This window comes from Aplidium turbinatum, chromosome 8 (assembly GCF_918807975.1).
Source record: "Aplidium turbinatum chromosome 8, kaAplTurb1.1, whole genome shotgun sequence".
NCBI classification, from domain to species: domain Eukaryota; kingdom Metazoa; phylum Chordata; class Ascidiacea; order Aplousobranchia; family Polyclinidae; genus Aplidium; species Aplidium turbinatum.
Genome location: NC_137479.1, coordinates 18,614,545 through 18,638,967, shown reverse-complemented (window position 1 = coordinate 18,638,967; position 24,423 = coordinate 18,614,545). Strand labels below are relative to the sequence as shown.

At 36.4% G+C, this 24,423-nt stretch overlaps 1 protein-coding gene across 1 annotated transcript; it reads right to left on the bottom strand.

Moving 5' to 3' along the window:
• Nucleotides 1-710: 710 nt before the first annotated feature.
• Nucleotides 711-1,901, bottom strand: LOC145776118 (uncharacterized). Its single transcript, XM_082587521.1, has one exon. The coding sequence runs from the start codon at nt 1,899-1,901 to the stop codon at nt 711-713; it is 1,191 nt and encodes a 396-aa protein (XP_082443647.1).
• Nucleotides 1,902-24,423: the final 22,522 nt, after the last annotated feature.

The following is a 24,423-nucleotide window of genomic DNA, read 5'->3' as shown; positions in this document are numbered from 1 at the left end:
ATTTCCATTTCACATGTTTTCATTGTTACCATCTAAAGGATGAAAAAACAATAAACTTATATTGTGTATTTTTCTGGATGGGTAATCGTGTTCCGTGTGACTAACGTGGCAACTTTGCAGCCAGTAAGTCAGACTTCTTTTGCATTTAATTTTTCATAAAAAGCGACTGATTTTCTGGCTGGAATGTCACAAATTGTTTCACAATTATCTTCCATCAAAACACCTTTCCCACTTTGGATCGTTTTAAACATTGAAGCCGTGTTGCAATTAAATCATTTTTTTCTTAAACAATTAACTCTGACTGCACATAAATGATGCTAAATCATTGCAAATCACTTTTGCGACATAAACAAACAAACACTGCAAGTGATGGCATAACAACAAAACAATAATAAAAAAATCGACAATACGCAATTCACTCCAGTGTGAGATTGTGCTGGATATGCGAAGTCAACACAGTTTCAGTTGATCTTGAAAAAAATTGTACGCTTGTCACAGGTTTAAAAACTTTTTCTAATCAGAAATGACCAGATGTAGGCTTGTCAATATGCAAATTCAAAAACTCTTTCCAATCAGCAATGACCATTTCCAAACGAATTTAGTAAGGTGTTGTTGGTACTTTTAGCTCTATGCGATAACTTTTTCAGAAAATTCTGTCACGTTCTGTTGCGATTCCATAAATTTCTACCACGTTTTAAAATTGCCAGAATTCAAAGCCTGTCTCTGGATTGGTGACTGTTTGAACTTTGTTGTGAAGATGCAATAACTCCAGTCGAACGGCTGATTGGAGATAAAAGCATCTGTTTGTATGACAGAAACGAGCCAATTACAAATAATAAATTCAACATCGTGTTGATGTCATACGCGATTACGGAAATTCTTCTGTGTTTCGTGTCCACGATAACATAGGTAGATATCAAAAGTAAGACAATGTCGCTTACCACAGTGACAACCGAAAATACAATAGTTCGCAGCATGATACGCTTTACCATGTTGTTGCTCTTTCTGCTGGTTCGTTTGTCGTTGTTATTATTGTTGCTGTTGTTCTTGCTGTTGTTAAAGTTGTTCTCTTCAACATCAACGGTTTGCACGTAAGTCATGACTTGCGAAGGATTGTTATTCATAACAATTTTGCAAGAATGATTTCCTTCAATAACTTTTGTCTCGTTTGGTTTTGAACAGCAGTTGTTACATGTGGCACATTTGATGTGATCTTTGAATGGATAAATAAACAGCCCAAGTAATATCATCTGACCAGTGATCACGATTGCTCCACAGATTATCCACGTCATAGTGTCGTGAGAGTCGGATGAAACATATCTACATCCTGTTGTTGATGAGGGATAATTTACCGGAAGGGTGCTCACAAATATTGCACCCAGGCCAGCAAGAAATATAATTAAAATGCTGCCTGCACTAAAGACACGCACAGTGATGCTGAAGCCAATATGAAGCATGTTGTTTGCATAGAAAATACCTTGACGAAGCCACAGAAATACATACACTGCAAATAGCATAAGAGAGTACATCACAAACGAGGTGTCTGAAACCGCTTCGCAAACTTTATCTGCGTTTTCAGAAAATCCAATGTTCATCACTACTTGGCTTGTTCCGAAGCGTAACAGTGACATTACAGCGCAAACAATTGTGGAAGTGTAGACTATTCCTCCGCTGAGTTTGTCGGGATTACGTTTTGTTCTCTTGCTCCACTTTCCCGCTTTGACTCCAAAATGGATTAAAGAAAATATAATCCACATCGTAGCTAAAATGAGGACCGCATTAAGAATCACAGGTATTGTCCAATCGAGGTGATCTACACGAATGTACCGTGGTGGTGGATCAGTTACGTTATTGTCCAGAGTCCAGTTACTCCGAAAATGTAATGGTGTAGTTGTAGTCATATTTTCACTCGTGTCATTTGCTTCTAAAGTTAATTAAGTTTGTTGGCTGTCAACAAAGGGTATGTCTAGAAATAAAGTGTCGTTATATAGCTTATGCTCAATTAGATTGCCCAGAAGAGTTTCGAAAACAGTTATCTCAGACAGTCACTTTACCTGGTTCTGATCTATGTCAGGTCGGGTACGGCTCTGACCAAATCTCGACCAAATCTGGACCAGATAAAGTGGCTGTCTGGGATGGTATAAAATTGCGTTTATATAACGAATCACAGATCCTGTATAAAAACAAATACTGTAGGCTAATTTACTCCAAGTTGGTTACATGTCGAAAGCTAATGTTACTCAGTAAGTTAAAGAACACAAAATTTTTCACTGAAAAACTTAATCCAAAACTAAACCAAGTCAAAAGAAATTTTGCATTAATATTTTTGCTTCAAACATTCTTATTCCATCATGGAAATTTGGTCTGTGTTATTTTAGTCTTGTTCTTTGTATTGCTTTTTTTTCTAAGATTTTTCTGTTTTGATTTTATATTCTATAATAAAAACTTTTTTTGAAACAAAACAAATACAATATTCACGTAGTTTTGAATTTTCCATCGTAAAAATTGACTGCACATTTTGCCTTCTACTGTAAGAGTCTATTCTATTTTTGTTGTCTAAAGCACATGCTTTAATATGCTACGGTACTAAAATAAAATTGCTTGCATTTCCAAACAAAATGATCTGAAACCAAGTCAAACGAATTTTATGTCGAAATAACATTTCGTTTGGCAACAAAACATCTAAAAATATTTTTGCTCCAAACAAACCTAGTTCGAAAACGTTTTCTGACAACAATGAGAATGAAACTAGCCTACATTTTTTCACTTCCTGTTGGAATTGATTGCTCAGACCATGTAATCACTCATGTTATGGTGGTCCTATGCAGTACATAGCAGTGCTTGTGCCAAATCCATTGGTGTAATCAAGAGGATGCGAACAGTAGAGGGTCCAGGAAGGCACAAAACCAGTTCAGTAGCTGAGCGGTTTTTACCAGCTCAACACCTTCGCTCGAATGTTGTTATATCTGAGATCGATTCCAGGTCTGGTCATACCGAAGATCTTAAAAACGGTACAGATTGTATTCTTTTTGAATAGCGCAGTGAGTATAAGTCGGGTAGTAATGTAATAGCATCATATATGATATATTAGATACAACATTAAAAATAAGCCCTGTCGCTAAAAGCCCTTTGCCGTTGTAGAGCAACTAGAGCTGGATTTAGTTGAGTAATTACTTAATTACTTATTTGAAAACTTTTACTTCTTACTTACTTAAGTAATTCTCAATCACTTGAAATTTTGAAGTACCGGTACAGTAATTATATAGGCTTGAAAATGAAACTAAATATTTATAAGCTGCCACTTGCACTTATTTCGTGTTTTGTCACCTTTGTGTTGTTCTTACATCCAGAGAGGCTATCTTAAGAAAAAGGATCTGGCCAAGATTCCTAACGATATATACATAACACGATTTTCATAAGGAGGATATTGGCGCTGATGCAAGTGACCATGATGTCAACGAGGAACCCCCAGGTAAAAAATCCAAAGCAGAAAAACTGAATGAAATTTTGTCTACAGGCTACAAATTCCCTTTGCATCCAGTCCAAGAAAACGTCTTGGCTCACATAAAAAAATGGTTGTTTACGAAGTCACCAAAGAGTGTCACAAAGCCCTTAGAAATCTAAAATCTTGCCTTGCCTCTCTTTCCCCATCTTCAGTTGAGAAAGAAAGATGCTTCAGTGCAGCTGGACTATTTGTCACTGAACTCAGGTTTTCTCTTAGTGATAGTAGAATGATTGATTCTCTGCGCTTCCTGATAAGTCACTTTCAGAGGCAATGAGAGAAGTACAAACAACTCTAATCTAACTGGGCAACTGCAATGATCTAAGATATATTTTCATTTATTATGGTTCTTTGATGCTTTTCTTTTTGTTTGACTGACTGCTTTTGTTTAAACTTCATTATTTTCAAGTGAACGTGATACTGCAACTGCATATTTTGCCAACACATTATCGGCAAAGAAGTATCATGACGTGAACATTACAAATATGCACACGCCTGCTTTTACAGTTGGAATTGTTTATGCTTGGGTAAAATACAGATTTCTTATTACTTAAGTAACTTAAACAATTTTTTTATCTTTACTTATCACTTAAGTAAAAAAAAATCTCTGCTTGAATTCAGCCCCAAGAGCGACAACAAATAAAACCATAACATTATTATTATTGTAAAAAGGGAGCGTTTTTTTTTACTATTAGCAAAAGACTGAGTAGACTACTCACCAGTACAGGGAGCAATTGCGATTCGCTAATATTCAGCTTCCACGCTAACCTTTTAGTCCATCCAGACCTAGACCATCTATTTGTACACTCCTGATATCATTATTAGGAGAGCATAAAAGCGACCGTAACAAGGTAAAAATGGCCAGAAATGTTTTGGGGTCAGATTCCAGACCCCCTGTTAGCCTTTTTTTAGTTTTTGCGGACCTCAATATTTACGCTGTTCATTTCCCTTGGAATTTTTGCGTCGCTGATATTTGGGTGTCTCCAATTTTTTTGGGGCTCGCTACAAGATGATAGTTACAAAGTTAAAAGGTTTCAAATACGTTTGTGACACTCTCTGACAAGGCTGCCGACCAACGCTATAATACAAACGTAAACTCCTCGCAAAAAAACTGACTATGTTTATTCTGTGATTTACAGTTACCAAAATTCTGCGGTGCGGCCCTAAATAAGCTTTATTGTTAACCAACTCACAAAGTTTTCGTCAAGCGGCTACGTTTAACCGTATCTGTTACTGCTTCCTTTTGGCGGCAATAGTTACTGGCCGAGACCCGGGACTGCCGAGACCATCAGGTCTACGTCTCTCTTATTGCTAATTACTCCGTCGGCTTATATCAAATAACAACGGCAAAAGTATGCCGTTGGTCAAAAGCCTTATCTATCACTTCAATCAATTTATTTCGCAAAATATATTCGTGATTGTGTATTTTAGGTAGAAAAGGTGATAAAGACTCGGTTTTTGACCTATTTTCGCCATTTCTTGGTCAAATTTCTCAGTTCACATTTTATTTTGAAAGTCTTCTTGTATTGAACACAGAATTTCATCAATTTTATTTTTCCGTTTCTGTGCAAACAGTATTCCATGCACTTTTTGCACTACAAAGCAATTTGCGCAAATAACAAATTACCTTCCTAATTGTTGTCTGCCAGCAAAGAATGACTCATATCGCGTCAAAGACCAACTCCCTACCCAGACAGCAAAATCGACGTGGAATCAATGTAAAAATGACAGATTTTGCTGCCTGGGTACCGAATGAAATTTTAGTGCCGTCGCGTAATGATTAACAAACACAAAATGAAACCGCACGCTAATAGTAAACTGTCAATCAAGCTATTGAATATCAGCAAATTTCTTGCATTTCATAACTGGCTGTGACAAAAGGTTTATTGTGAACTTCACAACTATCCGATACCAATATAATCGGGATTAAAAGTTGGGGCAAGAAAAAAAAGTAAAAGTCGAGAAATCTCAGATTTCTAGCGTCACTGCTTCTATGTGAAATTGCTGAATTAGCAGAGGGCGAGACCATAGGGTTTATAGCTTACTTTCAGATTTTCGGAGATAATTCAAAGCTTCTACCAAAAGAGTAAATAAATTTGGACTATCATAGAGGTTAAAAGTTTTCAAGAAGCGAAACTCTTGAGCAACAACATTTTTTTCAAAACGACCTGCACGACTCAGACTGTGAAATGTGCACATGACTCTGGAATACTGTGCAGACAAAAAAAACTTTGACCTGATTTGATCGTTGCACGAACCACATGCACGAACTCATAACGCAAAGCTTCCATCAAATGCTCTGGCGCATTGATTTTATATTCATAAAGTCAAAGCGACACGCTTTAAAAATAGTTACTTATCTTTAACAAAATTGCAAACAAAACTGTGCAAACGAAACCAAGCAACACCGCAAAATAGCCTATATAGCCTATGATGCAGTAACCTGTCGCCAAAAAAAAAAAGAAACTGTGGTAGACTACAACTTACAACAAAGTAACTTTTCTACTCTCTATCAACAAGATTGCATTGTTTCATTTGACAACAAACTGATTATGAGCAGAAAAACCACAGACTTTTGACCGCAAACACTTTTAAGTTGGCAAAAATATGCTTTAGAAGGTTTTTTTTTAAATAGGCTTATTTATATATGAGTACAAAGGTGAAGCAAGCTTGTAACGTCTTGCCAGTTCTGAAATGACGCACAAGACTTCGCGCGACTGTTTGAGACTATTTTATTGGGTTTACGTTATTTCAAACGAAAATCGTTGGTCACACTCGCTTTTTTTCTAGTGCATCCAACCAGTGATTCAGCGAAACGTTTTTTATCTCTTAAATTGAGTTTTGGAAAAGCAAATGTAAATAGGCCAACAGCACATTCAGAAATATTTCAAAAGATATGTTTGCATCAAAACAAATCAAAAATTAAAGCAACACTCAGCCAGTTAGGCCCATTGATTGTTTCAACCTTTCTATAATGACAACGGGAAAGTGCACATATCGTTTCGACGTTTTTATGTCATTTTCTTACCTAGCTACGTTTCTGTTATCTGAAACAGCCAGTGTCATACTTTATAAAATTACAAACAGAAAAGTGCTGAGGTTACAGGTGTTCTATGTCGAACGAAACACTTTTTTTTAATCGAACTCGCAAATACCACTTATAGTCATTGTCACAATCAATATACGAAGCCTCACCAGTGACCACAGGCTAAATGTGTCTTGACCAAGCGTACTGTTTTAATTGCATAATTCTTACGATATGTTTAGTGACCTTTGATTGTGAAGTGTTTATTATGTAATGTACTTCTACTAGAACAGTGGTTCTCAACCTTTTTTTCTTTCGTGGCCCATTTTCATTGCACAAAAATTCTTGTGGCCCATTAACTATTTATGCAAGAAAAAAAAAATGCAAAATAGGTTTAAAAACAAAAAACAGCAGAATATATTTCAAAACAGATTGTTTATTTAATCGTGCATCAATGAAATGCGTGCTCCTGAACATTATTGACCAACTTAGATTATTTAGATCAATTTATATTTCATCTACATTCCTTCCCAATTCCTTCAAACACTATTCCTCTCTTCAAGTTAAAAGTTTCTCCTTATGGAGCCAAGTGGCTCCCTATGAAAATCATACTGTTGCAGTTGCTTAAAATCAACGTTCGTGTATTATGTTATGCAACAGACGACATTGGTTAGTGGTTACGTTACGCCACCAAGGTTATCATTTCAATAATTAGAATGAGAATTACCATCATGCAGCAAATTACATCAGCACCATTCATTGTTGGTACAGTCAAAACAACTAAACAAAACACACAAGTGTAAAATTAACTGTAGTAACACAAATAAAACTAAAATTTTCACTAACTCTGGCAGATTTTTAAGCAGGTCTGTGGTTCACCTCAAATTTTTTCCATGGCCTACTCATTAGCCTTGGTCCACCGGTGGAGAACCGCTGGACTAGAAGAATACGTGCAGGACTAGAAGATTATCCAACTTAATCGAGCAATGTGTTAGGTGGTAGGTTGTTATGACGTCACAAAGATGTTTCCGGGTAGTAAAACTTGACCAGAACAACGAGTTCTTATGACGTAACATCATGGCATCTTCACGCAGTTACTGGTCAAAACAAACCGGCTATAAATGGTGGCGTAATTTGCGTAATTGATTATTGAGATTATTGTTGAAATTGACAGAAATTAAAGTTGAAATTATTGAATGCGATTAGGTGAGAGTTGGTGCTATTATAAGTTTTCATTGAGATTAGATTTGTACGAGAAGCCGTGAGAAAAATAATTTTGAAGTCAATTATCAGAGTTACAGGTGTTGCAATCTAGTGCTGTTCACAGTTATTTTGATTATTTGTTGGAAATGCTAAACCATTCGCCTTCAAGAATTTTAATTTATCATCTCACAAGTAGAACTATTCGACCATTTATTTGACTGTTTTACTTTGATATTCCAAAAAACTACGTCATTAATCTTTCCCAAGTCTCTATACACTATACACTGTTATTACAACAGTAACATGTCATTGTATTTTCACTTCTTATGTATGTCGATTTGCATCTTTACATTATTATTGAATAAAATTAATTTTCGTATTTTTTGCATCTCAATAGCCTATAATCTGTTTATTCGGCTGACCTTTTTATTCGGTTTATTTTTCTTAAAAATGAAGAAAACAGCCTGACGAGTGCTTGATGACGAACAAACGTTTCGTTTTGTTATCTCGTGACTTCTTATCCCAATTCACGCCATGCAATATTTAAACATTCCTGTTATTGTATTTAGATTACGCTAACCAGATGGCGTGCATTCTTTGAGATATGCGATTTTTCATGCATTTAGGTCTACAATCCTTGCTTAGTCAGTGCATATCTTAGAATAAATTCTTGCGATTCGAATAAATTTTATAATAATTTGCAATTAAACTTTTACAATAAAAATACAAGAATAGTTTCATCGTTATAACATTGTACGGTTGTTTTGCTGTTTAACAAATTTTAATTTAAGCTTAAAATAGCATTATGAGTTTACGTCATGTCAAGCTAAAGTCATCAGCATTTGCTGAATCACTAAATTAGGCAACTTCAAAGTTCATTTTTATGTCGGAACAACGGTCCGAATACATTTTTTCTTTTAAAAAAAATTAAGCTATACCACATGGCATTTTTAAGTTTCTCTGGATGAAATTTTCTTCTTCAGTAAGCTACGTTAATTCCATCAATAAAATAAATCTTTTTTAGCTTAACATTGAAGTTGAACTACTGTACATCTAGGCCTACTACTGCGGGTTCCTATTATGACTTTCCGACATTAGAAATCTCATTGCTTAAAGATCCTTTTTTCCATCACGTCTTGATAGCTCAGTGGTTAGTCTAATCCAAATAATTTATTTAAATTGTTAAATTCTAGATTTGTCTAGCTTCTGTTTGAACAGCGACAGTTATGCTGCAGTGCCAAAACATCGTGCTTAATCATAAATTTCACCACGTCATGATGTCTCATAGCGAAAAGATATATTTTGGCATGAAAAGCAAACTTGAGGTTGTCAATTCTTGCTACAATCGGCTGCCCAGAAACACTGAGGTTAGTTATTTAATCCATAAGGAAACGACTTGTCTTTACTTTTTTGAACATCAAGAACAACCTGCCAAACTGTAATTTTCCATTCAATTTTAATTTTTGACATTGTATTTTCACTCTGTGTAGCCAGCTGTGGGTGGCTACTATCGACTGGCTAATATGAAATTGCTCGAACATCTTGTGGATTTTCAATCACGTAGCGTTGTAGCTACATGAGAAGAATGATTTTGAAACAGATTACGATCCACTTCCTCTGTTTTGGTGATGCAGTGAGATGCAGTGAGCTGCTGTTGAACACATCGACGCTCAGCTTGTTGGCTATCACCTTTAAACTCACACGTTTATTTTGAAACTGATCTTTCTCATCAAAAAAAAAAATCTCAAGCTGCCAAACAGAATAGGCTACATTTGTTTCTGCGAATTTTGCAAACACAAATTATTACAACGATTGCTTTAAAATGACGTAGGCTGACGTGAGTGCAACGTGTTAATATGTTGTATTTGTTTGCTTGTCATAATATAAATTTCTTTTCAGGTCTACACTCCACACTATCATTAGGTTAGCCTGAACATTTCAGTCCACAGGTCGGTAGACATATTCGCAACTGTCTGCGATTGATAATGTCTGCGACTTCATAAAAGCTCTATATCGAATGGCATTAAGTTGCGGAAGTCATAGCCTCTACCCAGTAGTGTAATCTGCTATTTAAAACGTGCAAAGAAAGGCGATGCATATATCATAGCATTTGCCATATATAGTGAAAGCATTTGGTCTGATGTAGACTAAAATTGCTAAAATAAAAACGTAGGCTACTTGTCGCTTGCTGTGCTTAAACAAACTAGATAACTTGATATTAAAATGTTTTTTTTTATTGGCGGCTTTATCTGTATCCGTTTGTTATATATTATACATCGTGATAGCGGGCTACCAGTGACGTAGCATGACTCATTTGATTGTATGGGGGCACCCCAGAAGCACAAACATCCTGACGCGAAAATTTTGCTTTAATGGATTTTTAATGTATGAAATTAAAGGTTGTACCTATTAATTCGATAAAACTAGTCCATTGACATATTTCTAGTTAGGCTATTTGTAAATTTATGCGATATATACAATTATACATAGCCTATGCACAAAAAGTTTACAGCAGATAAAAAATGACGATCTGTGCCATTCGGCAAGTGGGTTTCAAAAAAAAAAGAAATTATTGAAATTATGGTTCTGTCTGTGATGTGGTCTTTAAATTAAAGGAAATGACAGACCGAGTTATGATTTTTATAATCGTGTCATTCCTGAGCACTTATCTTGCCAATACACATTAGCCTATTGCACCATAACTCTTGGAGCCAAGGCAACTTGTTCAAAATCGTCCCATTCGTCCAAGACATGACAATGAGTTTTAGTAGGCAAAAAAATAAAGAACAAAAACGCATCCATACAGTAGGCAAATGCAACAATCAAGATTTCTACCCCGTTGTTAATAATTAATTGCACAATTAATAGACCTATTCAATTTATTGTAGCCTACAGTCAGTGATGGGCATTATCGGCGATAATTTATCGGCGATAATTATCGGCGATAAATTTTTATCGCTTATCGTTATCGCTCAATTATTTTTTCAGTTATCGTTTATCGTTATCGCCAAAGGCAATATTTGATTATCGCCGATAATTAATCGCCGATAAATTTTATTTCGGATTAACGCACAAGTGGAAAGACCATGAAAGTAATATTTTTACTAGCCACCTAGTTAATGGAACTAAAATTAAAACCAGTTCTTCTTCAGTACCTGAAGTGTATGTGCACAGGTCGTTGTCAAGGGAGGGGGCACGCCCCCAGCAGCGACGGCCCTGACAACACAATATTATTTAGAGTTGCAAATTGCAATGCAATGCAATGCATTGCATGCAACAAGTCTCTTGCTGTTTTGCTGCAATGGGCAATCGCGAGTGAATTTTACAATTAAAATGTAAGCGCACAGACAGTACAGATTCCTTTGAAGCGAAGCGAAAGAAATTGGCAAGTGGTTTGTGAAAGTGTCGCAATACGAGGCCGCTTTTACATCGGAAACATGGTCTTTCGCGCCACCTCACGATCAACTATTTTATTCTTGTGTTTTCTTTTTTCGTTGGAAGTGTTAGTTTTTAGTAATTGTCGTAAAAAAATAAAATCCCTCTCGTCAAAACATGAAACTTACTGTTTTAAGCTAATTAAATCTTTAGATGAGTAAATTAACTAAAATTGCAAGAACTTGCCTTGAGACGTGCGGTTACGTCACAAACTCAGTTTAAAAGACAAAATTCACACACAATAACAACACAAGATCGGTTATAGACTATAAGATCGATTTTTTTCTAGCTTGGCGAAATAACTTTAATCCAAAAATAATAACCAAATTCGTAAGTGCCATTTAGGCTAACTTATAAAGTTAACCCATTTGTGCCGAAAGTGAAACTACTTAAAAAAATTTTCGGAAAATTTGAATATTGCATAATTATGACCTAAAGAACATATCACAATTATTTTTTTCCTAATTGTGTTTGTACTTTTTGAGAAAAAAACCGTCCTATATATAAGACGCTAGGCAAATCCGTTATAAAATTTCACAAGTTTCTTGTGCTTAATGCTTAAGCGTTATTTTACTTATCGCTCAAAGTGATAAATGGGAAATGTCTTGTTCATGTCTTGTCATGTCATTATTGTCATCGAGCATTTTATTAAAATGAAAGTTCAAAAAATATGAAGATGAAAATTAGATATTTTTTAGAGTTTTTTAGAGTTGCAAATTGCAATGCAATGCAATGCATTGCATGCAACAAGTCTCTTGTTGTTTTGCTGCAATGGGCAATCGCGAGTGAATTTTACAATTAAAATGTAAGCGCACAGACAGTACAGATTCCTTTGAAGCGAAGCGAAAGAAATTGGCAAGTGGTTTGTGAAAGTGTCGCAATACGAGGCCGCTTTTACATCGGAAACATGGTCTTTCGCGCCACCTCACGATCAACTATTTTATTCTTGTGTTTTCTTTTTTCGTTGGAAGTGTTAGTTTTTAGTAATTGTCACCAAGATATTTAATTGAATCTACTTGTTGAATAGGATTTCCATTAATACTTAATTGAAAGAATTTGGCTTTGAAAGGATTTTTACATATTATCATGTATGCAGTTTTTGAATAGTTAATTGACAGCTTATTTTGTCTCATCCAAATATCGACAAATTTCATTTCTTTATTTACTCTTTTTTGAAGGCAAGTTAAGTCTTTATCTGTCATATGTAAATTGGTGTCATCAGCAAATAATGTTGTTTTAAAATTTGTTGCATTTGGTAAGTCATTCACATATAACAGAAAGAGTAATGGCCCTAAAACAGAGCCTTGAGGGACACCACATTTTACCTGTTCAAAGTCAGATGTATTTCCAAGTATTTTAGTACATTGTTGTCTATTAGATAAGTAGGAATTTAAAAGACTCAGAACTTTATCTCGAAGGCCATAATTGTAAAGTTTGCTTAGTAAGATTTTATGATCTACAGTATTTACAACTTAAGAATCGAGGACCAATCGAGGACCAAGGAGGACCAACAACCCCTTGCCACCATATTCACCTGATTTTAACCCTCCTGACTACTTCCTCTGGGGATATCTGAAGGATAGAGTCTACCAGGACAATCCTGATACCATTGACAGACTGAAGGAAAACATTAGAAGATAAATTAGAAGAATTCCAAGGGACATGTTAGGGAGAGTAATGGACAATTTCAATGTGAGAGTGGCAGCGATGATTCAGCAGCGAGGAGCATGGATCAAACATATTATCAAATATTGAAATAACTCAGAAACCGGTTCGTTTTTTCAAAAGTGCTTTTGAGGGCAAAAACTTCTAGCTATGACCCATCTCCGGCTGAAAGGATTTTGAAAAATTTTCAGATTTGTAGAAATTATGAACAAACGAAATGTGTCACATTTTTGTGGACCACCCTGTAAATTCAATAGAAAATATATTTACTATGCCACCCCTTACCCTCGCTAATATGTCTTATGAGAGAGAGTACAGTATTAACGAAACAATAAACGCTACAAACGAAACGATTAAACGGCTGTAAACTGGCAAAAGTATATGTATGTGCATGTAATGTGTTCTCTTAAGTTATCTACTGTAGCTCAGCTAAAAACTCTGAGGAATCGTCAGCTGACGCATGTTCTTTCGGCGGATTTCGTGCACCTCGTCGTCTAGCCGATCGCATCACACTGGGTTTCCGCTTCTCTGCTGCAAGACTCACCAGTCTCGAGGCGCTCATCAGCTTAAAGGAAGTCAGACAACTCGATCTCCTCGTACAACACAACATGGCATTACGTTGTCACGTCACAAGGCTGTTTTTACAAACTCTTGCTACTATCCCACTTTCTCTCGGTCCCAAAGGGTGGCATAGTATCGAAGTTTCACTGTAGTGTTTTTTTTTTCAGTCAAATCTAGTACTTTTCCGTGACAACATTGGTCTGAGGGTTGGCCCGAGACACGCAAAGGTAGAGTGCCTGCGTTGTTCTGAACGTCGGGGTCACCAATCCTCACACATGTCAAGTTGGGGTAGTTTTGTTTAAATTAGCCCACCATTTCAAAAAAATTGTGTTTACAATCACAAAAGGATTTCAATACCATAATTAATTTTTTGAAAGTTTGCATAATAGCCTAGTGTGGTGTAGCCCTTCAGCAGGCTAGTTCTCACCTTCACTTCATAACCTATATCGATTCACATTGCAATTCATCAATCAATTATTAGTTAAGTAGGCTAGTGAAGTGAGCAGTGTTACCTTCGAAATATTGCATCATTTTGTAAATTTTTTTGACACAAAAAACTTTTCACTCCCTTAATCTCCAATTATGGTTTGCCCATTATCGCCATAATGAACGAAATGTGGTTGGGCGAGAAAATTTTATAAAAATTGTAAGATCACGAGCCGAAAAACGCTGCACGAACTTAATGAGTGGGCCCCTAGAGGTAAGCCTCCAGTCGAAGGCAGGGGCGGCGCCAGCCAAAAATGAGTGGGGTGGACAAAAATATTTCGAGGTAAAATGCTACCGTACAATATGGTCACTAAGATTACCGATTGCGAAGTGATTCACTGCAGCTCGGTTGTGAAATTTATTGAAAAATAAACAAAGGAAATTGAAAGGGGGCAAAAGCTGGTTTTCCATTGAGCGCACTCTAAATTATAAACAAAAGAATAGAATGGGGCCAAACGCTCCCATACATTTCCTATGCGGTCCATGAAATTGCCGACTGCGATCTTGATGTTAGCAAGCTTGTCGTTATTTTATGTCATGGAGCTGCTGCAATGATAGGCGGCCTCATAAAAATTTATTGGGTGGCCCCTTAAACAGAATTTAAAAAAAAACTTAGCTATTACCCAATAATACCCATAGCTATAGGCAGGCGCGAATCTAAGAGATTTTTTCGGGGGGGGCCAGAAAATTTGAAAATCAATTAAAAAGAAAGAAAGGGCTAAACAGATATGAACAATGATACTACGACATATACGATATGATATAAAATAGACATTAAAAGAACCGGTTTCATCAATTGTGATGCCGAGAGACTAATATCAGCTGTTTAGAAGCTTATCAAACTATTTGATGCGGAAACATACAATTTCTACAATTTTTCACCAAATTTCGGGGGGGGCCCGGGCCCCCCCCATAAATCCGCGCCTGGCTATAGGTTAAGAATCACTGCACTAAAGTTTTATTTTGCGCTCGCAGGTCAGCAAGCTTCCACCAATTTTTGAAGATCAGTGTTATCGGCAATGTCTCGCTCACTGCACCAGATGTTCAAGTCTTTGTGATGACACGGCAGGTCGCAGATAATTGTTTATTGTCATAACTTTGCTGTGGATACGTTCACAAGACGCCACAGTCATGGGCAAAGTAGCAAAAATTTGAAACAAATCGCTGTACAAATGATTTAAGATCGTTTTGTCCACACAATTTCAAAAGTGAAGGCAAACACAACCACGCGGTCTTGGTCAATCCACTTTGGTGCTTTTTAAATTCTAGTTTCCACTTGTGACAATTATAGCTGTGGTCACAGCGGTAAACCATAATTTCTTCGTGGGAAAATTGTAACTTAAAGTTCCCGGATCCTTTCGTCTGCATATAATGACCGAAGAAACACACACTTGAACTTCTTTTCAAACAGTGTATTTCTGTAAAAATTAGCCCACGGCTACCAAAAACGAGGGGGTGCAACGCGTACACCACTTAAACTGTCACTACACAACAGATTACTTGGATAAAAGACGGAACTTTTGTCCAGCTAGCAAGCACTAAGCCAACAGTTAAATGTGCGGCCAACTTTCAAACAATCATTTTACGAATGACCAGAATAGATATCAATATCTCAAATTCACGTAGAAAGTAACTGTGACGCAATAAATGAAAGACAATTATGAAGTCATTCCAACAGGTGTTTAAAGCTGATGTAATATTTCCTGTTTAAACAGGCCCAAACAAGTCCAAACAAGTTTGACACAAGTCTATGAACGATGGTGCAATTTTGGCACATTTTCTAGCAACTTCCATGACGTAATATTCAGTAGACTTGAACGGTTTTATATGACGTTTGATTTGTACAGAGATTGGCCGTAACAAGCTGATCTCAAAAAAAGAAGATCCTATTGCTGCCCAACCTGATTTTCATCGAAATTATAGAATTTGACTAAATATTCAACCTTAGACAAATTTGATGGAGACATGGGCGTGAAATAAAATGCAGCTGCATTTGACATTAAGTCACATGCTTGATCCGAGTAACGCTTTTTAAGTTCATTTAGCATTCTGTCAAAGCATAGTTAATAAATATACATAGTATATTTATGGTATAATATGGTATATGTGGTATAATATGGTATATTTATTAACTATGGTGCAATGCAATTTTTCCAGACATGATTCCCTCCTTTTTCAAATGCTCTTTATACAAAAAATGTCTGTTGGGAGAACAGTCCATGAAGTGGTAGATGTTACCAATTGTTTCAAAAATTGTTTTGACTGTCGCTAGTCGCTACGTTTTCAACACTGTGCTCAAGCACAAGATTTAATCGGTGTCCAAAACAATGAAAATATATAGCCTACCGACAGTTTGGCACCCGCTGCAACTAGGTAGGCACTTTAACATTACCCCCTGGTCGAAGAGGTACGCAATCATGCGTGACATGTTCATTCGCGATTCAGCTGATTTCAGTCATGTGACTCGTGACGTGATAAAGAAATTTAACTGAATGCTTCACCACAACCAGTGATGGGCATTATCGGCGATAAATTTTTATCGCTTATCGTTATCGCTTAATTATTTTTTCAGTTATCGTTATCGCCAAAGGCAATATTTGATTATCGCCGATAATTTAATCGCCGATAAATTTTATTTCGAATCAACACACAAGTGGAAAGATCATGAAAAGTAATATTTTTACTAGCCACCTAGTTAATGATACTAAAATTAAAACCAGTTCTTCTTCAGTGCCTGAAGTGTGTGTGCACAGGTCGTTGTCAGGGGAGAAGACACGCCCCCCTGCAGCGACGGCCCTGACAACACAATAATTCTTAGAGTTGCAAATTGCAATGCAATAAAATGCATGCAACAAGTCTCTTGTTGTTTTGCTGCAATCGGCAATCGCGAGTGCATTTTACAATTAAAATGTAAGCGCATGGCGGTACAGATTCCTTTGAAGCGAAGCGAAAGAAACGGGCAAGTGGTTTGTGAAAGTGTCGCAATACGAGGCCGCTTTTACATCGGAAACATGGTTTTTCGCGCCACCTCACGATCAACTATTTTATTTTTGTGTTTTCTTTTTTCGTTGGAAGTGTTAGTTTTTAGTAATTGTCGTAAAAAAATAAAATCTCTCGCGTCAAAACATGAAACTTACTGTTTCAAGCGCACGAAATCTTTAGATGAGTAGATTAACTAAAATTGTAAGAACTTGCCTTGAGACGTGTACGTCACAAACTCAGTTTAAAAGACAAAATTCATACACAATAACAACACAAGATCGGTTATAGACTGTAAGATCGATTTTTTTCTAGCTTGGCGATATAACTTTAATCCAAAAATAATAACCAAATGCGTAAGTGCCATTTAACTTAAAAAGTTAACCCATTTGTGCCGAAAGTGAAAGTAGGCCTACTTAAAAAAAATTTCGGAAAATTTAAATATTGCATAATTATGACCTAAAAAACATATCACAATTATTTTTTTCCTAATTGTGTGTGTACTTTTTGAGAAAAAAGCCGTCCTATATATAAGACGCTAGGCAAATCCGTTATCAAATTTCACAAGTTTCTTGTGCGTAATGCTTAAGTGTTATTACATTTTACTTATCGCTCAAAGTGATAAATGGGAAATGTCTTGTTCATGTTTTGTCATGTCAATATTGTCATCGAGCATTTTATTGAAATGAAAGTTCAAAAAATATGAAGATGAAAATTGCAAAGTAACACAATATCACTGAAACAAGTCATTGCGGAATATGATATTGCTTGAAGCATTTGACATGCAGACCGACATCACATTTTTTGCATCTTGTAGTAGTTTTTGCATGACAATAGGCGCATCGAGTTGCGTGGTAACATTATGCTAAATATAGTACTGTATAATCTTTCTCATTTACCAATGCGACCTAGCCTACCTCAATCAAATATTTTTATTCCCACTAATACAGTGCCTATATTGTAATTCTTATCTCAACAACTCAGCGTTCTGCCATTGCTTTAATGAAGGTGTTCACAAAGAAAACAAAAAAAATTATCTGAAATTATCAGTAAATTACGATAATTATGTTATTGTTCTTAAACAAACACGACTAATTTGACAAGCTTGATGGATTTCACAGTATGCACATTTTTACTACCAATAACGTTTAAGATTACTGATAAATTTTCAAGCATTTTGCGTTCTTTGGAATTTTTTCAATTATTGCTGACTTTGCTGTAAACAGCCCTTTAAGCAGAAAGCAAAATACAAAGTTTGGAATTTTTTATGGTATTTTTATTTGATTTAATTATTTTTCCTACTGCACGTAAGCGGCAGTGTAACTCAATTGATAAAAGCATCCAACTGGTATCTGAAGATATAATTATAAGCACGGCGGTTACCTCAGTGGTTTGATTCTGGATCAAGAGGTTGAAGATTCGATACCTACTGCCGCTGTTGCGATTCTATTCATGCATAACTTACAAAAAGTTTTGTCCCTTTACAGTATATTATGTTCGATTTTTCGTCATGTTGATGAAAACAGTTCGTGCTGCATGGGATGGGGCAGCGCTAATCAAGAAAAAAAATTATCGTTATCGGACATTATCGGCGATAATTTATCGCTTATCGTTATCGCTTAACTTTTTTTTGATTTATCGTTTATCGTTATCGCTTTAGGCATTTTTCGCTTATCGATTATCGTTATCGCTTAACTGAAAAATGAGTTATCGCGCCCAACACTGCCTACAGTGATCAGGTTGAAACTGAAATAAACTTGCACTTGGATCATCACCTTGAACTGAACAATGACCTAAAAGCAATCGTATAAATATCTCAGCCAAAATTACTCCAGCATCATAACTAATTCCAAATTATTATTAGCCTAGCACTGCCAAGCAACTCCGTAGGCTTCAGTGTTGTGCGAAGCCAGCAATGCATTCTCGATAAACGATCTTCGTAGATCAGTGATTTGCAACTTTTTTTTAGTCACGAATCCCTTTTAATGAATTTTCATGCTTGCGGACTCCTACATAAAATTTTCGATCAGGGAATATTTATGCATAACTTAGTACTGAAGGATGTTTATCATAAGTAATATCGGATAGGCTATACCAGTAGTAGCGTCTAAGGGACACGGGGGAACGTGCCCCCAATGATCTTGACGTAACAGCAATTTTTTTTATTAAAAAGATTTTTTTTCATCAGGTTAGTTAGAAAATTTTCTGAATCGTAAAGTCAGAGATATTGGAGAGGTCACTAAAATTGCGCAATTCATGCGCTTGAAAGTTTTCTGTTTGGAAAAACTCAAATGCAAGACATAGCCTAGCAGTGACTGTAGTGTATTGAAATGTGATTATTATGTTATGCTTATGACCGGTTATCAGATTATCTTTTGGCAACCCTGGCAAGTATCCCGGAAGTACATACTGTTGTCAGTAATGAATCATAATGGAAGTGCATGTTATTTCTGTATATAATACACCAGTAAACAGACAGAATATGACATTTGGCGACGAGGAAAATATTTAAATCTGTAGCCTATTAGTTCAAGAGGTCCAAGCAGACAGTGAATTGTTCTTATCGTGTTGTCCAAACTACTAGTGAGCATCATGAATGGAGCTGCAGTTACCTGCGAGGTGTCAGCTGTATTACCCTTTGATGTCAATGGTGATGCACAAAGCCAGAGACAACGTTGGAAGCGATGGAAACGGGCGTTTTCATTGTATATCACTGGAAAAGGTGTCACCAGTGATGAACAAAAACAGGCTCTGCCTCTGCATACTGCTGGTTTGGATGTGCAAGAAATTTATTTTTCTTTGGTTCCAGACAATGAAGGTAAAACTCTTCAAGAGACTTTAACATTGTTGGATGATCATTTTCTTCCTAAGGCTAATGTGCCTTTTGAACGCCATGTTTTTAGGCAATTGATGCAAAAACATGATGAGCCGGTGAACAAATTTGTTTGCAGACTGCGACAACAGGCAGCTATGTGTGAATTTGGTGATTCATTGGATACCCAACTTCGTGATCAAGTAATTGATAAATGTCATTCCAATCAATTACGACGAAAGTTTTTGGAAAAAGGAGATGTGCAGTTAAATGATATATTAGCTATTGCTAGAGCACATGAAGCAGTTAATTCACAGGTTAAGATGATGGAAAGAAAATCATTAGAACCAAGCATGCAGCATGAAGTAAATTCAGTTCCTATACAAAGAAAGAGTAACATTAAGTCAAAACAGGGAAAAGACACACAAGAGTGTTTTGCATGTGGATTATTTGGTCATTTCAAACTTGACAGGCAGTGCCCTGCAAGAGGGAAGAAGTGCCACAAATGTGGAAATCTGGGACATTTTCAAAAGAAATGCAGATCAAAAGTAAGGAATACAACACAGTTTTATCAACAAAGAAATGCAAAATCTAAAACCTTTTTAAAATCTAATGCCAATCAAATAGATAATTCAGGATTGGGTGAAAATGAATTTGGAGCATCAACTAATGTCTTTTCAATGAAAAGTTCAACACATGGGCTGTGCAGTGTAAGTTTAAACATTGGTGGTGTGTCGGTGGGAGACATGTTAGTTGATTCCGGTGCATCATGCAACATTGTGAACAAGCAAACTTGGGAATGGCTGAAGACATGTAATATTAATGCAACAACAAGGAAATCTGCTAAAACATTGTACGCGTATGGAAGTAAGAAGCCAATTCCAACATTAGGAACATTTACGGCAAAAGTTGAATCAAAAGTTACACAAAAAGTATGTGTTGCTGACTTTGTTGTAGCAGATACCGATGGACACAGACTATTGGGCAATGACACTGCAGAGACTTTAGGTTTGTTGCATGTTGGTCCAATACATGTAAATGGTGTTAAATCTGGTGCTAATAATGTTGAACCTCAAGTTGATAATGACATTGTGTCTAAGTATGATGGTTTATTTACTGGTGTTGGCTTGTTAAAAGATTATGAGTTAAAATTGCATATTGATGATTCTCTTAAGCCAGTAGCTCAACCTGTTCGAAGAATACCATTTCCGATGAGAGAAAAGGTAGATGTAAAGTTAAATGAACTGCTTGATGCTGATATTATAGAAGAAGTCCCAGAAGGACCATCAAGTTGGATCTCTCCATTGGTAGTCATACCTAAGAGTGATGGTGACATTCGCATTTGTGTTGATATGCGACAAGCCAATCAGGCTATAGTTAGAGAGAGACATCCAATTCCCACTGTTGAAGAACTGTTGTATCAACTCAATGGTAGTACTGTTTTCAGTAAGTTGGATTTAAAATGGGGCTTTCATCAAATAATGTTGGATGAAACGAGCCGCCATATTACAACATTTGTTACACATCGAGGTCTATACAGATATAAAAGGCTAATGTTTGGACTGAGTTCTGCTCCTGAAAAATATCAGAAAATTATTTGGGATTTATTGAAGAACTGCGATGGTGTTGCTAACATTGCAGATGACATTGTCATTTATGGAAAAGACAGGACAGAACATGACAGTCGATTACATGTGGTACTGGAAAAGTTGTTAAAATCTGGATTGACTTTGAATAAAACAAAATGTCAGTTTAGAATGTCAAAGCTTACATTTTTTGGACATGACTTGCACCAACAAGGGGTAAGTCCCAGTGCAGAGAAAATTGCAGCTATTCAAAAAGCACAACCTCCAACTTCAGCTAGTGAAGTCAGATCATTCATGGGTCTTGTTCAGTTTTCAGCTAAGTTTATCCCAAATTTAGCAACCATTGCAAGGCCTATACTAGACTTGACCAAAAAGACTGCAAAGTTTCAATGGCATAAAGCACACCAAGATGCATTTTTGAAATTAAAAACAGTGATCACAAAGGCTGATACATTGGCATATTATCGGAATGACTGCAAGACAAGAATTGTGACAGATGCATCTCCAGTTGGTCTAGGTGCTGTGTTGACTCAGTTACAAGATGGAGTGTGGAGAGTCATTTCTTATGCATCTCGAAGTTTGTCAGATGTGGAAAAGAAGTACAGCCAAACGGAAAAAGAAGCTCTAGGGTTGGTTTGGTCTTGTGAAAGATTCAATTTGTATGTATTTGGAAGACATTTTGAACTTGAAACAGATCATAAGCCCCTGCAATACATTTACACGAAGAAATCAAGACCATCAGCAAGAATAGAACGCTGGGTATTGCGTTTACAATCGTTTGATTTTAGTGTTAGCCTATCTATCGTCCAGGGAAAACTAACATTGCTGATGCATTGTCAAGGCTAAATAAAGAGCCCTATGAAGAAAGCAGAGATTTAAAAGAACCTTATGATTATGTGAGATCTATTGTTCTTCAAAGTATGCCAGTCGCTTTATCTACAGAAGAACTTGAACAAGAATCAGCTGCTGATCCACAGTTGTCAGAAATTAGGGACTATATTCATTCAGGAAATTGGTCCAAGTGTACAGACATAAGCTTTTTGCATGTAAAAAATGAACTGTGTACATATGGAAACTTGTTGCTCAGAGGGACAAGACTCGTTATACCTGCTACATTGCGTGAAAAAGTGCTCAATTTGGCACACGAGGGTCACCAAGGCATTGTCAAGACAAAGAATCGATTACGCACAAAGGTGTGGTGGCCAAAGATCGATGCTGATGCAGAAAAGATGTGTAAACTTTGTCACGGATGTCAAGTCACCAGCGACTTTTGCAGACCAGAACCAATTGCTCGGGTATTGCCACCAAGTGGGCCTTGGCAAGATTGTGCGGCAGATATTCTTGGTCCATTACCAAGTGGTGAGAACATTTTAGTAGTGGTAGATTACTTTAGTCGTTTTTACGAAATTGCAATCTTGAAATCAATCACAAGCGAAAAATTGATTCAAGCGATTCTGCCCATGTTTTCAAGGTTTGGAGTACCTTACTCATTGCGAACTGATAATGGTCCACAATTTGTATCGAATGATTTTGAGAATTTTTTTGAAGAATATGGAGTAATACACCGCAAAACAACACCATTATGGCCTCAAGCAAACGGTGAGGTGGAACGACAAAATCGAACATTGTTAAAGGCAATCAAAGTTGCTCAAGTTGAAAAGAAAGATTGGCGGTATGAGATCAACAAATTTCTAATGGCATATCGTTCAACTCCGCAAGTTTCTACAGGTTCTACTCCTTATTATATGATGTTTCGCAGAGAAATGAAGTCTAAATTACCTGAACTGTGCCGAGAACCTCAGATCTTTGATGAAGGGATTCGAGACAGAGACTGGAAGGGTAAAATAGACGGTAAACTATATACTGACTTTAAGCGACGTGCTGTCGACTCAGATATTCGGGTTGGAGATGAAGTTTTGGTTAAAAGTCAAAAATCAAATAAACTTTCTGCAAATTTTGATAGCGCTACCCAACAGGTAGTTAGGAAGGAAAGGGGGGAAGTGACACTACAAAACAATGAAGGGGTTCAATTGACACGAAATTCGTCGTTTTTTAAGAAATTGAACACCAGTGATGAAAATGTAAACTCACCTCCTGCTGACATGACCGTGAACGCTGATTTGAATGAGTCCTCAATACCTGTACGTACTCGTCCGACACGTAATGTCAGTAAACCTGCTCGCTTTAACGATTATGTAACTTGAAGTGACTAGAATGCAGACTTGTATGCCTATAATTCCTTTTGTTCTTTCGTTATAGAGACTAGCTCTGGAACGCATGTCTATTTGTTTAAACGTCATGTCAATTGAGTGGTAATCTATTTAATTGTTCGCCACTACAATTTCAAGATCAAAGTGTGAAAAGTAGAAGCAAACGTATTAGGCTAATCATGATCTTTGGAGTATGGCTATATTGCTTTTGACAGTAAATGTTGGTACTTAAAGTTAATCTGTGTATACCATAGATTGCATGAATGATGCTTACGTAAACGAAACCTAATGATGATGCGTCGTTTGGTTCAAGTGCTCATGGTTTTCATCACCTGTAGCTTAATGATTATTTAATGTAAAATGAGTTTTTATCCAAATAAGTAATGCCTTGGAAAACTACGTTTTAATCCGAGAAGGAAGGGATGTAGTGTATTGAAATGTGATTATTATGTTATGCTTATGACCGGTTACCAGATTATCTTTTGGCAACCCTGGCAAGTATCCCGGAAGTACATACTGTTGTCAGTAATGAATCATAATGGAAGTGCATGTTATTTCTGTATATAATACACCAGTAAACAGACAGAATATGACAGTGACATTCCAAGAATACCTCATTAATCAAGTTGGTGTTTGTTAAAACATTAATGTGACCAACCAAGTATTTACAAACGCATTTATGAAATCTCTATTGTCTTTCGGTCACACCACAGTTTTGATTGTTTTTCATATTTCAGTTATTTGCTACAGCTGATAAGTTCAAAATTATCTGTAGAACAAGAATTTGCCGTTTTGCTATGTGCAGACTTCACTAAATTTAAGGAAAATAGTTATATGTGTTTCTACTTCACCAAAATCTTTATCTTTGTTTGTTGGTTTAGGGTTAACCGCATCCATTGAGAGGGATATCTGAACTTTTTATCGTTTTATTGCTATGGTGGCTTTCTTACATGAAGTAT

Bases quoted from the DNA above. Each gene is read 5' to 3' on its own strand.
- LOC145776118 (XM_082587521.1), bottom strand. From the start codon at position 1,901: ATGACTACAACTACACCATTACATTTTCGGAGTAACTGGACTCTGGAC.